Source organism: Gobio gobio, assembly GCF_949357685.1.
Source record: "Gobio gobio genome assembly, chromosome: 22".
Taxonomy (NCBI): domain Eukaryota; kingdom Metazoa; phylum Chordata; class Actinopteri; order Cypriniformes; family Gobionidae; genus Gobio; species Gobio gobio.
The window spans coordinates 27,499,357-27,516,510 of NC_137118.1; the positions used below are offsets into that span (position 1 = coordinate 27,499,357).

Here is a 17,154-nt window from a genome sequence, read left to right on the forward strand (position 1 = left end):
GAATTATACTGGGCCCAAATACCACACATATGACATCTTTCCTTGTCTTTGCAGAATGTCTTATCCTGCAGTACAGCTGGACTTTACTGATCCAGACCACATGACAGCAGAAACATCTACGCATGAGCTCATATATAGCCACTGGAGCTCTGCTGAGACAAAACACAAATTAAACCGGCCCTAAAATGTCACTCATGCTAGTGTGTGATTTTATTGGAGTACAATAATGGAAATGCTCATGTTTTTCCTCCCACCTCCCAGTAGAAAGTTCCCGGACAAATGACCAACTGTTTTTTGACATCCACCAGCATTGTGTGGAAATGTAATTCCCGTCTGAACTTTCTTTTGAGTTTATGTGGATGTCTCGACCGCTGCTGAAGATACTGCTTTGGTACAAAAGTACAAACATTTAAGTCTATTCTTCAATGAGATACTTGTCAATATCCATCAGCTCGGTGGATGGAACTTTAATTGTGATAAAAAGGTGTTACATGAAAAACATGCTGAAAGACATGTGATCAACTGGAATATAATACCAGACGTGCCATCAGTGCAATGGAGAGAGGCTGTTTCCTTGAAATGGGTCAAATGAGAAGCTTTGATGAATTTGGTGGAAGTCTATGAGGAAGAGTCTAATGGTGGCCGGAGGTCTCACATTACCAGAGAGGACCGCTTACATGGAAAACCTGAGGGGAAACTACTCAGACAAAATCCCACAAATCAATAAAGTGTAAATGCAGATCCATAAGTTCAGAGATTCTGCCTTGGTTTTAGGGTTTTGTCTAGTTCCGGGTGTGACTGTGAGCTCTGCAAGTGCTTCTGTTCTGTGGACAAACCTCAGCATGTCTCTAACTCGCAAACAATTACTGACCACTATCACCACAGGAAAACTGTTATCATACTGCGCAGCATGAACATCACATCCTCTCTACAAAGCCTTGTAAGGATAAATGAGGTTAAACTAGGTAGGGTCCCTAAAAGTCTGGCCCCCCTCAGCTGAAATCACGTTCTGGGGGGATGTTTGTGGATGGATATCAGAAACGTGGCTGCATGCGTTCGCATTTTATTTTGCATTTCACAGAGAAGCAGCGCAGCTCCTGCTCCTGGTCTCTGCTGTATGGCAGCAGTGGAGGACGTATGACATCAAATAAGCACAGCATGTTAAACTACATAAAATTTGTTTGGCATCCTAAAATCATGTGCTACAATGTGCGATCCCTCATAAAATCTTTCTACTAAGGGTTCTGCCACATCAATAATCTGTGCTCTGTCAGATAACTTCATTCTTTACCAGGTTTGTAAGGCGTTTACAGTAATTAACATTTACAGACTGGCCGGTTGTTGCTGTTCTAATGCCTGAGGGAAGACACTGAAGACCTCATACTTTTCTCTTTTGGCAATCATTCAAATGCACTGCTCACTAATTGAAAAAAGGCATTAAGAAGCCAGATTACAGAGCAGGAAACTGATCATTTTTGCAATGTTGCGACTGGGCTGGAGGAATCCCACTTAGCTTTCAGGAGATATTTATGACCCACTGTTTAAACCTTTAGACTCACAACCCATGATCAATATCACAACTGGGGTTGTATTACATTTGTGGATTTAAAGGTCCCATGGCATGGCATTTTTCTATTATTTTATAATGTTTCCTGAGGTGTACTTATATTGTTAGTATGATTTTTACATCATAAAATGTCATAATTTAGAAATAAAAGGCATTTTTTCTATACTGATGTTTGCCCTGTGGTTGAATGCCCTGTTTCAAGGGGTTTCAAAAACGCCCACTGTTGTGATTGGCTGACATCTTTGCATTTGAAATGAGTATCAGATCTTGTACCGGAGGGGGCGTGGTTTAACAAGGTCTACGAGCAGGCACGAGGCTGCTGCCAGAGAGACGGATGGACCTAAGTTCACTTCTCATCAGTTCTCTCAGCACGTCTCAGTTCAATGAACTGTTGTAGTTACTAGCATACACTTCAGGTTATTTGTTTATTTCTAGTCGGAGGGGCTGTCACTCATGTCAGAAAGTTAGTAACTTTAGTAAATTATGGATCAGCGCTGACTCGAGACGCGAACCGTTTAGAACGATTCAGTCTGATTTTGTGAACTGGTTCGACCGGTTCACTAAAAAGAACCGGTTCAAAAGAATGATTTGTTCGCGAACCGGACATCACGGACCAGAGACGGAGCGATTGCTAACAAAGTTATTTATAGTAACTACTGAGTTGTGAGAGCGCTGTCAGCGCGAGTTTATTTAGTTTGTATCTGAGAGTTCTAAATAAACACGAGTCCCAGTCATGCCGAGTCCGTCTTCATCATTATTCTACCAACTTTGTAACACATGTAATATACCATTACAGCTGTCGAGATGAACGAGTTACGAGTAAGTGTTGATTATAGCATTATTTTTAGATGTTTTCCTATCATATGAAAAGCGTCAGTGACGCGCATTGAGTACACAGCGCAAACAAATACACAACAGCAGTAATCGAATGTAATCCATTTTATAGTGGGAATAGCTGGCTAGCCTAGCTGGATACCCTCACGCTTACCCCCCCTTCTGCTTAATCTCGCACCGCGTAAGGCGCCTCCGCTGTGGGCAAGATGCAGTACTGGGGGTCGGTGATGTTGAAGGCCGACCGGTCAGTGCAGCCCGAGCTTCGGCGTGCGTGAGGTTTATCTCTAAAGATGTGGCTTTGCCGATGTTGAGCAGAAAAAGGGAGGTACCCGTTCCTGTTATGACATCATAACAGGAAAATTCAAGATCAGCTCGTCTGGTCTATCATTTTCTCAAAGGCAGAGAAAGAAAGCCAGAACTCGGTTTACACCAATCAAAATTTCTAGCCACTTGGGGACAATATTCAGGCTAGGGGAACTCATATTAATGTTGAAAAACCTCATAAAATGAAAATTTCATGCCATGGGACCTTTAAGTAAGCAGATAGAATCAGTTAAGTAGATTTTTATATTTTTCTGTGGAAACACTGTTTGCTTTTTCTGTTTGCTTATGCAAAATTCCCCACAACGCTACAGTGTTTTTGGTTGTTGCCAGGGCATTGCTACGCTATTGCTAAGGTGTTATGAGAGGTTTTTTAGTGCATTGTGGTTACTACATACTTCTACTATGGAAGGACCGTTGAGTGTATGAAGTGTCCAACATTCCAGGTAAATAAGTGCATCATCCAGGTTTTTGAAGTGTACTTCTTGTTGGAATTTCCAGTGTGATCACACTACTCACACTATTTACTGTATATTACAAAATGGCGCAAGTATGCATATTGGGATGCAATGATATTATGGCTTAAGATATGGCTCAGGAATAGGAAGACAACTTCTAAAGCAAATAAAGCTGTTTGGAATCAATGTATTTGAATTTTAAACAAGCTTAACTTACAGAAAATGACCCTCTTGTGTTTCACAGAGGTGATGAGATGCTCTAGATGCAACTATTACGTGAAATTCTTAAGCTTTACAGGGTGATTTGCTGTTCAACATGAACATATCATCTAATTATATTATTATTACATCAATGTGGGCTTTTAAATGAATGAAGAATTGAAGTTGAAGAAATGTAAAGATACATTTAAAATTTCAAAAACAAAAAAAACGACAATACTCCCTAATTTATATACACTAACTGAGTCAAAGACATAAGCCTACGGATACAAAAAAAGATAATGCAATGCAATGCTGGGGCTCAAAAGGCTTAATCTTTTTCAGATTTGTTAATTTACAAGAACCATCCAAACTAATTAATTAGGCTTTCCAAAGCCACATGAGGTCTATTTAGGACGAGCCGATTTCACTCAGTTAATCAGACTTTACAACGTTATATAGGAGAGAAGAATTAGCCATTTAGGACAAAGAGAATCACAAGAATGAATCAAACTTTCAAAAGTTACATGAGAAAAAGGACCGTTTAAGATGAACCGATTCACTAGAATGAATCGGACGTACCAGTGCTACATACAAGAGAGAGTCGACAGTGTGGTTGTTGACCTCCAATTGCTCGGCATAAAGCATTAATGTGAAATTAAAAACAGCATTTGTTGAGCTACACCACTAATAGTTCCTCACACTGCATTCATAGAAATTGTGGTTGTGATTCTCAAGAGCCAAGTGAAAAATGAAATTATGTTATATGTATTTGTAACTTGTAACTGTGATTATATATATATATATATATAATTCAGGTCTCCAATTGAACATTTTCTAGTGACCAATCACATCTAAATTTTTCAGTTGGCCAAATTGAATTTCTGTGAACTGATGCAATTTAATTCACAGAAATTCAATTTGGCCAACTAAAAATTTAGATGTGATCAGTCACTAGAAAATTTTCAATTGGAGACCTGATTTTTTTACAGTGTATATACACTCACCTTATTAGGAATTATTTATATCACCTTATTATAGGATTATTCAGAACACCTGTTAAATTTTTCATTAATGCAATTATCTAATCAACCAATCAATCACATGGCAGTTGCTTCAATGCATTTAGGGGTGTGGTCCTGGTCAAGACAATCTCCTGAACTCCAAACTGAATGTCAGAGTGGGAAAGAAAGGTGATTTAAGCAATTTTGAGCGTGGCATGGTTGTTGGTGCCAGACGGGCCGGTCTGAGTATTTCACAATCTGCTCAGTTACTGGGATTTTCACACACAACCATTTCTAGGGTTTACAAAGAATGGTATGAAAACGGAAAAACATCCAGTATGCGGCAGTCCTGTGGGCGAAAATGATGCTAGAGGTCAGAGGAGAATGGGCCGACTGATTCAAGCTGATAGAAGAGCAACTTTGACTGAAATAACCACTCGTTACAACCGAGGTATGCAGCAAAGCATTTGTGAAGCCACAATACACACAACCTTGAGGCGGATGGGCTACAACAACAGAAGACCCCACCGGGTACCACTCATCTCCACTACAAATAGGAAAAAGAGGCTACAATTTGCACGAGCACACCAAAATTGGACAGTTGAAGACTGGAAAAATGTTGCCTTGTCTGATGAGTCTCGATTTCTGTTGAGACGTTCAGATGGTAGAGTCAGAATTTGGAGTAAACAGAATGAGAACATGGATCCATCATGCCTTGTTACCACTGTGCAGGCTGGTGTTGGTGGTGGTGTAATGGTGTGGGGGATGTTTTCTTGGCACACTTTAGGCCCCTTAGTGCCAATTGGGCATTGTTTAAATGCCACGGCCTACCTGAGCATTGTTTCTGACCATGTCCATCCCTTTATGACCACCATGTACCCATCCTCTGATGGCTACTTCCAGCAGGATAATGCACCATGTCACAAAGCTTGAATCATTTCAAATTGGTTTCTTGAACATGACAATGAGTTCACTGTACTAAAATGGCCCCCACAGTCACCAGATCTCAACCCAATAGAGCATCTTTGGGATGTGGTGGAACGGGAGCTTCGTGCCCTGGATGTGCACCCCACAAATCTCCATCAACTGCAAGATCAATATCCTATCAATATGGGACAACATTTCTAAAGAATGCTTTCAGCACCTTGTTGAATCAATGCCACATAGAATTAAGGCAGTTCTGAAGGCGAAAGGGGGTCAAACACAGTATTAGTATGGTGTTCCTAATAATCCCTGAGTGTGTGTGTATATATATATATATAGTTGATTTATTTCACTAATTCCAATCAAAAAGTGAAACTTGTATATTATATTCATTCTTTACACACAGACTGATATATTTCAAATGTTTATTTCTTTAAATTTTGATTATTATAACTGACAACTAAGGAAAATCCCAAATTCAGTATCTCAGAAAATTAGAATATTGTGAAAAGGTTCAATATTGAAGACACCTGGTGCCACACTCTAATCAGCTAATTAACTCAAAACACCTGCAAAGGCCTTTAAATGGTCTCTCAGTCTAGTTCTGTAGGCTACACAATCATGGGGAAGACTGCTGATTTGACAGTTGTCCAAAAGACGACCATTGATACCTTGCACAAGGAGGGCAAGACACAAAAGGTCATTGCAAAAGAGGCTGGCTGTTCACAGAGCTCTGTGTCCAAGCACATTAATAGAGAGGCGAAGGGAAGGAAAATATGTGGTAGAAAAAAGTGTACAAGCAATAGGGATAACCACACCCTGGAGAGGATTGTGAAACAAAACCCATTCAAAAATATGGGGGAGATTCACAAAGAGTGGACTGCAGCTGGAGTCAGTGCTTCAAGAACCACTACGCACAGATGTATGCAAGATAAGGGTTTCAGCTGTCGCATTCCTTGTGTCAAGCCACTCTGGAAAAACAGACAGCGTCAGAAGCGTCTCGCCTGGGCTAAAGACAAAAAGGACTGGACTGCTGCTAAGTGGTCCAAAGTTATGTTCTCTGATGAAAGTACATTTTGCATTTCCTTTGGAAATCAGGGTCCCAGAGTCTGGTGGAAGAGAGGATAGGCACACAATCCACGTTGCTTGAGGTCCAGTGTAAAGTTTCCACAGTCAGTGATGGTTTGGTGTGCCATGTCATCTGCTGGTGTTGGTCCACTGTGTTTTCTGAGGTACTAGGTCAACGCAGCCGTATGCCAGGAAGTTTTAGAGCACTTCATGCTTCCTGCTGCTGACCAACTTTATAGAGATGCAGATTTCATTTTCCAACAAGACTTGGCACCTGCACACAGTGCCAAAGCAACCAGTACCTGGTTTAAGGACCATGGTATCCCTGTTCTTAATTGGCCAGCAAACTAGCCTGACCTTAACCCCATAGAAAATCTATGGGGTATTGTGAAGAGGAAGATGTGATAGGCCAGACCCAACAATGCAAAAGAGCTGAAGGCCACTATCAGAGCAACCTGGGCTCTCATAACACCTGAGCAGTGCCACAGACTGATCGACTCCATGCCACGCCGCATTGCTGCAGTAATTCAGGCAAAACGATCCCCAACTAGGTATTGAGTGCTGTACATGCTCATACTTTTCATGTTCATACTTTTCAGTTGGCCAAAATTTCTAAAAATCTTTTCTTTGTATTGGTCTTAAGTAATATTCTAATTTTCTGAGATACTGAATTTGGGATTTTCCTTAGTTGTCAATTATAATCATCAAAATTAAAATAAATAAACATTTGAAATATATCAGTCTGAGAGTAATGAATAAATATAATATACAAGTTTCACTTTTTTTTTGAGTTTGCACATAATTGATTTTCATGCTAGTGAAAAGGATGCACTCTTACTTTTGGTGATGGTTAGGGTTGCTGTCGTATTTGTTTTTCCAAGGTTGTTGACTGCCTCACAGGTGTATGAACCAGCATCTGCCTCTGTTGACTTCCTGATCAATAGCTCAGATACTTTCCCCCTGTGGAAAGTTACATAATGCTGGTTGTTTATATTGCAATTCGAGATAAACATTAGCAACATACAGTCTGCATCAGCACGCGTCAGAGCAATATCTGAGTAATACTTCTCGAAACTGCAACACTGTTCCAAGTAAAGACTGTCATGGTTAAGAATTTAATTAGGAAGGAGAATGTCAGCACAGGCCTGTTTGGATTGTACTGGGTTAAACTTTGACAAACAGCTGCCCACATACTGTACTACACACAGGGCAGATATCTGTTCCTGTAAATGCAATAATAACATTTCTGACTCAATATTCTCTGAAGCCAAATCTTCATTCAGCTTGAACAAAAAATTATATATTTAAATAGTAAGAACTTACTGTTTCTTTTTCTTAATCTTTATGCTTTTGGGTTTGTTTTTGCCTGTGATATCTTTCTCATTCTTGTACCACTTGATGCTGGGCGCTGGGTTTCCCGCCACGATCTCACACTTGAGTACAGTCTTTTTCCCATCCTCCACTGTCACGCTCCGCAGGGTCTTCAACTTGGGTTCCGCTGAAAGAAAGACACAATACAGAAGACAGAAATTACACATGGAACCCCACTGTCAATCACAAGGGTGAAATTTGAAACATTTCACCATATGCCACCTATTCTACTGTAATTATATTTTTTATGTAAAATGCTGTCCTCTCAGCAGTGTTACCAGATTGGGCAGTTTTGAATTTGATTTTGGAGGTCAAAATTGGTTTGGGAGGGTGGACAAAATTTAAGATGGTTTGGGATCAGCGTTTTTTTAAACATTTAAATTAAAGGCTATTTGGTTAGCAAACAGAACCCAAGTGTGCATGTACTCCATCCAATCAGTCATCATGATGTTATTAAACACACACTGCTAGTGTTGACGTCGCTCACAGGTGTGCCATTCAGGCTTGAACTGAATCAGGATCCGATTTTGAACTGATCACTATGCCAAAGTGTCATATATATAAGTTGTAGCTACAGGTAGGAGTGGGAGAGTGGTCCAACTCTCAAAACGTGGATTACACCTGTGGTGGGAGATGACTCGAAGGCTCTTTGTAAATAAAAATATAACTGAGAGCACAGCTGAATGACTCCTGTCCATGGTCATGTGCACAATGGCCTGATATTATTTTGTCATATTTGCTCTTTTTTTATTTTTACTGTATTTTTCATGTTTTGATCTGTTTTCCTGTTGCATTGTTCTCCTAGCAGTGAAATTGATTCATTTTAAAAATGTTATTTTGTCATCATTATTTAGTTTTAAGGAGGTAAATGGTGCTTATCAACCTTGGTTGTCATGACAATATAATTCTATTGCATTTGTTTGGCAGTGAAGGATTTGGGCAGGTTTTGGCTAGGATTTGGAGTGCTTATGGGCTGGAAATCGCTGACCCGATCTGGCAGCACTGCCTACTATTCAGCACTATTTAACAACAACAACAAAAAAAAAAAAGCATAATCGTCCCCTCATCAGAGATGATTTATGATGCTATGAAACTGTCTAGCTAACTGAGACGCACTTTGATTTAATCTTTGTGAGACACCTCCAAAAGACAAACGCACAACACATCATTCCCATTGTCCCTTTACAGACTGGAAATTAGAGAAATATCATGTATGTTGTAGATGACAGAAGTAGCCGTGAAGACACTGATCAACTGAAAACTACACATTTCTGAAACTGTGAAAATGTGTGTGTGCACACTTGTCATACTGGACCCAACAAATACAGTATAACTTTAACTGTACAGTCTTAACCAGTCAATTACACAAACGTTTTCTCCAGGGGTGTAATTAAACCCCCCAATAACCAATAACCAAGACTAGCTGTCTTCCCCCGCCAACATGTTTTTATTATTTAATTTATCATTTCATTATGTTATAATTATTGATTAATTGCCGTAATAAACTTTATACATATGAGTTATCAGTAAGCTATGACAAGAAAAAAATATGAAAAAAATATTTAAATGCTCCCGCACAAGGAAGAATGAGACTTTGCTAAAACCCTCCACCTCATCCAATGCTACACCCACGGTTTTCTCCAGCAGTGGTTTGCATGTTGGTTCCAAACACAAAAAACTTCTTAAATTCGGATAAAAAAAATAAATAAATCATATATTATATATATATATTATATATAATAGATATAGTAACATTTTGGAATATCTGACACAATATAATAAATGCAGATATAAACTAAAGGTTGAACTATGTTCTCAAATTTATACAATTAATTGCAATATATAATAACAAATTGTAAAAACAATGGCTTGATTTCTTCGTATGTAACTTTTTTTTGTTTACATTCTGCCGAAAAGCCACTTATATGGCAAGTTCCTTTGTGACACACAGTGTGACAACACACAATTAAATATATCAGTTAAATATAGTGTGATGTCATGTAAAACAAGTATGTGAAAGGGCCCTGGGCATGACCCAAAAATAAAAGCATGCATATGTCATGACATGTATCTTAAAGAATGAGAGGGAAAACATCATGCCTTAGTTTAAAGTGGAAACATCACAATATGACTTAAGGTGAAAATGAAAGGTGAAACTAAATAATGATGTCTTATGTTTACTTTAAGCAGGTTAGTCTGTATTCAATATAATTGGTAACACTTTAGATTGGGGTACAAATATTCACTATTAACCAGGAGTTTTTCCTTAATAAACTCCTAATTACTCACTGTAAACCATAACACTCAAAATAATTAATTGGTTTGAGTAGAGCCAACTCAAATTAAACAAATTACTTAAAACAAATGAACTTTTATGAGTATTTAGAACTTTCTTTTTCTTTCGAGTTCTCAAAACTGACACAATTTAAGTAATCTGAATTGTTTCATTGTTTTGAGTTTTATGAACTTGTTTCTTTTAATTTAGACAAACTTAGAATTTAACTGAAACTGGGCTGGGATTTCTATTTCCCAGCATGCTTTGCCATGACACTCAAAAGGGACAGTGAATGCCAAAATTAAGTGTTATATTATGTTTTTTTGTGTGCAAGATTAACGTTAAGTTGGTGATTTAGTAGTGTTTAATGTTTTGTTACGCTAGTTTAGAAGATTTTTTTTTTTTTTTTTTTTTTTTGCAGGGTGACCATCATGGTGACGAGTGGAGCATGAGCTTAGTTTGAGAACAGATATACAGTATGCTAAATGTATTATACTGCTCTCCTCATTCAGCAAGTGCTATGCTATTGCTACCAAGGCATTGTGCAACCAATTAGCAAGGTGGCATTTATTGAGTTAGCTAGTTAAAGCTAGTCAAGTTTCCACTGTAAAAAAATTTATGATATTTTTAAGTTAAATGTATTAATTAGTTTCCTCAAATGTTTCAAGTCCAGAGCAATTAAAATGTATGATTACAAAATAAAAATCTGCAAATTCTGCTTACTTAAACTTTAAATTTCTTAACTTAAATAATTTGAGGCAACTGATTGCCTAATTTTTTTGAGTTTTGCAAACTTATTCAGGTTTGCAGGGTGCTTATTAACAGTTAGTAAGGTAGCTGTTACATTTAGGTATGGGGTAGGATTAGGGGATGTAGAATATGGTCATGCAGAATAAGGCATTAATATGTGCTTTATACTAATAATCTACAATGTTATAATTACATTTATATAAACAAAACAAGCATCTATGGTATGACCTCATTTACACAGCTACATAAATCTGTGAGAGTCTTGGGATCATCTTGCTGTTACTACAGTTTCTGACTGATGAAGGACATCAGGATGAGTGAAGTTATAAGTCCGCACCAGCAGGTGGTGGTACTTCAGTAATTACTCAAGTTTGAAGAGACGTACAGATAACTAAAGATGAACAGACCACATGTCATGAACATCTTCATATATTTAGAAATCCCTTTTGTGTTGAACTCTTGTCCCAACTGCACAAAATCCCCTCCGACTACTCCCAGCAAAAACGCAAGGAAAGATTTTCTGGGAGATTCCCCCTCGAATGTGGCTGCGCTGATTATTGGACACTTGTTTGTGAATGGCTAAAATAACTCTCTTTCTCTCTCACACACACTCTCTCTCTCTCTGTATATTTATCTGAATATGCTATGTAAGTCACATTCTTTGTATGCTTGCATATTGGCTAATTAAGAGATTCTGATTTATTTTTGCCAGCCTAAAACCAGTCACTGCTCAATTTATTGTGAATCCTCAGAAACATTCATCTCCAATTTAGTTCAAACTCCACTATTCCCAGTTCAAAATGATAAAGCATGCAGCTCAAAAATCTTGTTAATCTGCAGGACACGATTGCCTTATCATTCTACACTTCCTGTTGACAAGGTGCTTTTAATAACAAGAATCTTTTGCATAGCACAGTGATGACAGCAATACAGGTAGACCTGCGTCATTTCTGTGCAAACCTCTGCTGGGACACTGATTGGGTTTCCTTACATACAGATGTCAGCAGAGACATTCACAGACACAATCCACTTGGTACGTTATATGTGTGTGTAAAACGCACTGCCCCATCAAAAAAGTCATTATTGCAGTGATTATTATGTTTCTAGAATGTTATGTTTGGCAACAGTTCTTCTAACCCTAATTGATGGAGTGTGTTGCTTTTTATTTTTTAAACAACCATGTAGGAAGACATATCATGGCCATATTCCAGAATGACAATGTCATGATGCATCTGGCATGGAAATAAATGTTGTGATGTTATTTCCATCAAGAGGTGCATCAATTTTTGGTCAAGGTCTTGTATTGACAATGCAATGAGTCCAGCACTCTGTAAAGACTTTGAATTAATTTAAGGTGCCAATTCATGTGTGAAAATGATTCTTCATGCTCCCTCCCAACCATTCTTTCACAATTTGAGCCTGATGAGTCTTGACATTGTCATCCTGGAATATGGAATATGGCCATGATGTGGGTTCCTAGTAATCACAGCAATGATGATCCAATCATAGACTCTTAAGCATTTGCTTATTCAAATCCAAACAGAGACTTTTTTGGGGGCCAGGCAGTGTATCTTAACCTGATAAAATCATGGATAGATGATTAGTTATTTCGGTTTCCTCGTGATCTCTGGGTCCAGGCCGCTGCCTGTCCAGCTGTTTCTTTATGTCACAGACGTGTTCCCTTTGGGGAAACTCCTACACTGTGTTTTAGGCCGCAAAATTGAGTCGGATCAGGGTCCACATTCCAGCAGACAGAGTGAAGAATTCCATGATCTAATATGAGCTTCAGACAGACAGATCCGCCAGTCATCTGATTTCCCCTGCTTCTATAAGAGATTTTTTCCTATAATAATAATAATAATACTAAAACTATTGTAACTAAAGGGGTAGCTAACTGGCGGAATATTGTAGGCGTTTTGGTGATTTTTGGTGGATGTATGCAGTCAGTTCTCCTCAGATTCACACAGGTGAGCAGAGGAACTACAAGTGTACAGAAATCACATTAACCATTGACTACTAACTACAACCAAAGAGTGCCACAATACTTCAGTCTTGATTTTAAACACTAGGGGCCCTATTTTAACGATCTGAAACGCAAGAGTCAAAGCGCGAAGCGCAAGTAACTTTGTGGGCGGGTCTCGGCGCTGTTGCTATTTTCCTTGCGGGATAAATGGCTCTTGCGCCCGGCGCAAATCTAAAATGGGTTGGTCTGAAGTAGCTTCATTATTCATAGGTGTGGTTTGGGCGTAACGTGAATAAACCAATCCGAGCGTCATCCAACATTCCCTTTAAAAGCAGGTGCGCAAGTTTCATTATGGATTGCTATTATTATGGCGTATTTACCAGGCGCACGCCAGGAGCGGTTCACAGCCGAGGAGACTGATGTGCTTGTAAGAGCAGTGAAAGACAGAGAAGTGAAGTTGTAATGTTGTACATTATGGTAAAGGTGATTTCACAGTCTTTTTTTTTTCAGTCTTTCAGTTTTTTCATTTTTTCAGTCGATTTTTTTTCCTGGTTCTTGACGGACAAACCAATTTGTCAGATGTCCTTATATACATATATGTCTTGCCACTATTGGGCAAACAGGTCTTATCCTTAATTATTACAATTAGCCTGAATCATTTGTAAGCTAGATTTATGCCTATTTTTTCACATCTTCGTGGCACACCACAATGATTTCCGTCATCTCATGTGTTAATATTTTTTTAGTGTAACAATTTATGATTTGCAAAAATAACTGTTGCATCTGTGTAGGTTACATGAGCAAAGTGTATGCGCGTTGTGCACGTTATACATTATGGTCAAGCATGCGCCCTTAAAATAGCATAATGAACAACGCGCAACGCGCCACTGACTTTAGACTAGGTTTTTTCTGGTCAGTGGCGCAATTGTTTAATGGAACAGCAAAATAGCACCAGGGATTGTTTGCGCCGGAACACGCCTCCTTTTTTGCGCTGAACCGCCCAGGTAGCGCAAGTTCATTCACTAGTTTAGCGACGTGCTTCTGTGGAGGGAAAAGCGCGCTTTGCGCGGGTGCAAAATAGGAATGACACATGCGTCGGTGTACAAAGTCAATTGCGCTGGGTGCAAGATAGGGCCCTAGATCTATTTTTGATCATTTCAAAGTATGCATGTGCTATCTTTCTTTACAATAGATAAATGTTGTTTGAAATTTTATATCTCATTGAAAGATATTCAGACATTTTTAAGGGTGAATCAAGAGTTCAAATACTTCAAACACAATTCCTCACGTTTACATGCATGCACGCTGGCGCCGTGCTGAAACTCATCGAACAGGACTCATTTCATCTGGCTGAGATTCGTCTAAAGCTGGCACGAGCGTGTTTCAACATGAGTGCGTTACTGAATCAGTGCAAATGAGTTCTTCACAATTCATAGAATCGACTCGCTCAGACATTCTGCTGTGCGTCATACCTGTCATCAAATAAATTAAAAATTAACATTAAAAAGTAGACTATGAATGGAACGTTGACGAACATTCAACTCTTATCACATGTAATGTTAATACTTATTAATCAATAACCAAGAGTGTGTGTTCAGTGACATACAGAGGGGCCCAAACATCTAAGACCACATTGAAAATAAGGGTTTCAAATCGAATTTAAACAGTTAACTTAGGATTGTTGAGTTTGGCTGCCATTGAAGCTGATCGGATCACTTGAAATCATGCTGGAGAACATGATCCATGAAGCTCCAGTGCGGCTGTCATTAAAATGAAGGAGACACACCAAATACTGAGACCATTGTTATGCTAATAAATGTAATTTATAATGATAATAAATGTCATGTAAAAAATCCCCCCTAACTTAACAACTTAAGTTCAGTTGCTGCCTACAATTTTTAGGTATTATCAAAATTGGCTACAAGTAACTTATAAAAATCTAGTTGAAACTTTAATAACATAAAAATTAAGTTCAAACTGGATAAATTACTTTTATGAGTTAAAGTAATGGAAAAACATGTTGTCAGGACTTTTTGTTTTACAGTGTTACAGACCCCGCTGTACTAAATGAACTAAATGAACAGAAGCATCTGCAAGTTAAGCAGCCAGTGTGATAAGCAGGAAACCCTCTCCGTTAAGTCACCAGACCGGTGGGTCATGTTAATGGTTACAAACATTTCTGCCCTTTCTTGCTTGACAGAGTCACATGCGATCAAACATCACAGTGGATTGCAGCACCTGTAACCTGAAAGTGCAACTCACGAGTAAAGAGAGCTGAGCTCAGAAACTATTGAAATCTCAATAGTTGAGCTGTCAATCCATTCACACCACCTGAAAACTCTAGACGTTTCCCACACCTCAACAGAGCAGCGGCTTACCTTGCGGGGAGTTGTCAGACTTGTTTGATCTCTCAGAGTCCTTATCCTTTTTCTTTCCGCCACCTTTCCCTTCTTTACTTGCTTTTTTCTCAGACATGATGGCCTTTGGATCTGTGCTTTTCTCCACTCCGTTCAGCTGTCAGTCAGTCAAAGTTGAGCGCGTGGTGTGAGCGTGGACTCCCTCCAGACAACTAGGACAGAAAATCTCTCCCGTCTGCATTTACTGAGGAGAGGCGGGATCAACTCTCAATGTGTCAGATTTCCGCATGTCCCACGATACAGTGGAGTGGGCTGTACAAATCAGTGCACTTCTTTATTTATAAATTAGTAACGGCCGATGTGTTGGTGTATTTAAGCCACTTTGAAGACTAAATACATTGAAGACATGATACATTCAACAGAAATATGCTGAACAACAGCAGATCTAATTGTTTGAACTACACCGTAAATATCTAAATATATTTCAAATAAGATGTACTGCTCATGTTGCTATCCTGAACAAATCCTAAATATCAAATTCTATGGTAACAAAAATATGCCTAATTATTGAACTCTAGTTACTGACACACAAGTGTGTGAATAATAATTCATGAAATATGCTTTTGAAAGTGGTCAAATTATGAGTCATCAAATAATAAAAAACAATCAGTTTTCATACAGGATAACAGTCCATCTGCTAGTCCATATTATGCCATTCATTATCCTTAGAGATGCACCAATATTAACATTCTGGCCTCTAATTATTTTCATATTATGGCTTATAAATGGCACATTAAAAAAAATCTATTTTTTAAATGAATAATTAAACATTAATAAATGTAAAAGAAAGTTACAAGTTAGTTAATAAAACTACAAGTGAATTTAGCCATTACAACATGTACAGTATGGAAATGGATATTAATTTGGAGATTTGCTAAAGATTACATCTAACAGTATTATTAAATGATTCGTTTTTAAAAATTGCCTTTAAGTGAGCGTTAGATGACAGCGAATGTAATCTGCATGTACAAACAGAGAAAATTAGTCTCTGTATAATCGGTATCTCTGTATCAACCTCTACCAATATACATATCCAATATACATACACACTTTTACGGATAAATAAAAAAAATCTGTAATATCAGCCTATAATCGATGTCTATTCATTCACAAATAAGCATTTTTACTTTTTTATAATAAAGTATATTTATTTTTGTTAGTGGTGCATTCCTTATTAAAATGTTTGCAGCATGAAATGTTTGAATGTTAATGTTTACATAAGTGCTTAATGAAATAAACCTTGGAATGTATTTTTATGCTTATAAATAATCTCCTGATTTAAGGATATTTTAGGATATGTTTCTTGTTTTAAAGATATTTTAGCTTTGTTGTTTGTAATCAGATCTAAGATTGTGGTAAGAATGTTTAATTTACAGTGGTAAATTCAGACATGCTACCCTCACAATCCAGTCCTGAGCCATTTCCTCCAGCACAAGCACTGGCACGTCACGTCAAACAGGTAACACTTCAAAGTCAGTCCTCGGCTCTGTTTAATTCGAACCTTTCAGTTTCACCCAGTGGGTGTTGAATGAAACTCGCCCCTTCAGGTAGAGACGCAGTCATCCTGAGAGTCTCCTTGAAGTGGGTGGGGTCGGGTGAATAGAGGAAATCCAGGACTCCTTCGTCCTGTACAAAGGCTTATGCGTCACAGATACGGTTACAGTTAAGGATACAGTTGAGTGATCTTGGAGGGAGAGGAATGTGTGGGCTTCAATAGGCTTCTGCAGACCTGTGCTCCAATGCATGTAGAGCATGTGCGAACAATGTGAGAGCTCATCCATCGGGATCAGTCACAGCGAATATAGATAGACTCCACTTGCTGAGTCAAACAGGACGTCTCTGACTGGAAGGTATATCAAAAAGCCATTCATTGGAAACTAGCACATTTCATTGCGCCACATCAAATAATTTTGATATTCTTTATGCAAAAACAATTTTTTTTCTGTTTTCAAAAAAGCACAATGATTTTTCCCATAACAGAGTTTAACTATTGATTGAACTATC

At 38.3% G+C, this 17,154-nt stretch overlaps 1 protein-coding gene across 2 annotated transcripts in view; it reads right to left on the reverse strand.

Annotated features, from left to right (window-relative positions):
* Positions 1-17,154, reverse strand: part of nrg1 (neuregulin 1) — a 97,138-nt gene that overhangs the window by 44,087 nt on the left and 35,897 nt on the right. The window contains exons 1-3 of one of the 2 annotated variants that reach the window (XM_079805367.1): positions 15,112-15,322; positions 7,698-7,872; positions 7,213-7,334 (exon numbers count right to left, since the gene is read on the reverse strand). In XM_079805367.1, the coding sequence (XP_079661493.1) occupies positions 7,213-7,334; positions 7,698-7,872; positions 15,112-15,208 (394 nt within the window). In that variant the 5' untranslated portion in view covers positions 15,209-15,322. Of the gene's footprint in view, positions 1-7,212; positions 7,335-7,697; positions 7,873-15,111; positions 15,323-17,154 lie in introns of those variants that run through there. The other variant, XM_079805364.1, reaches the window with a different exon arrangement.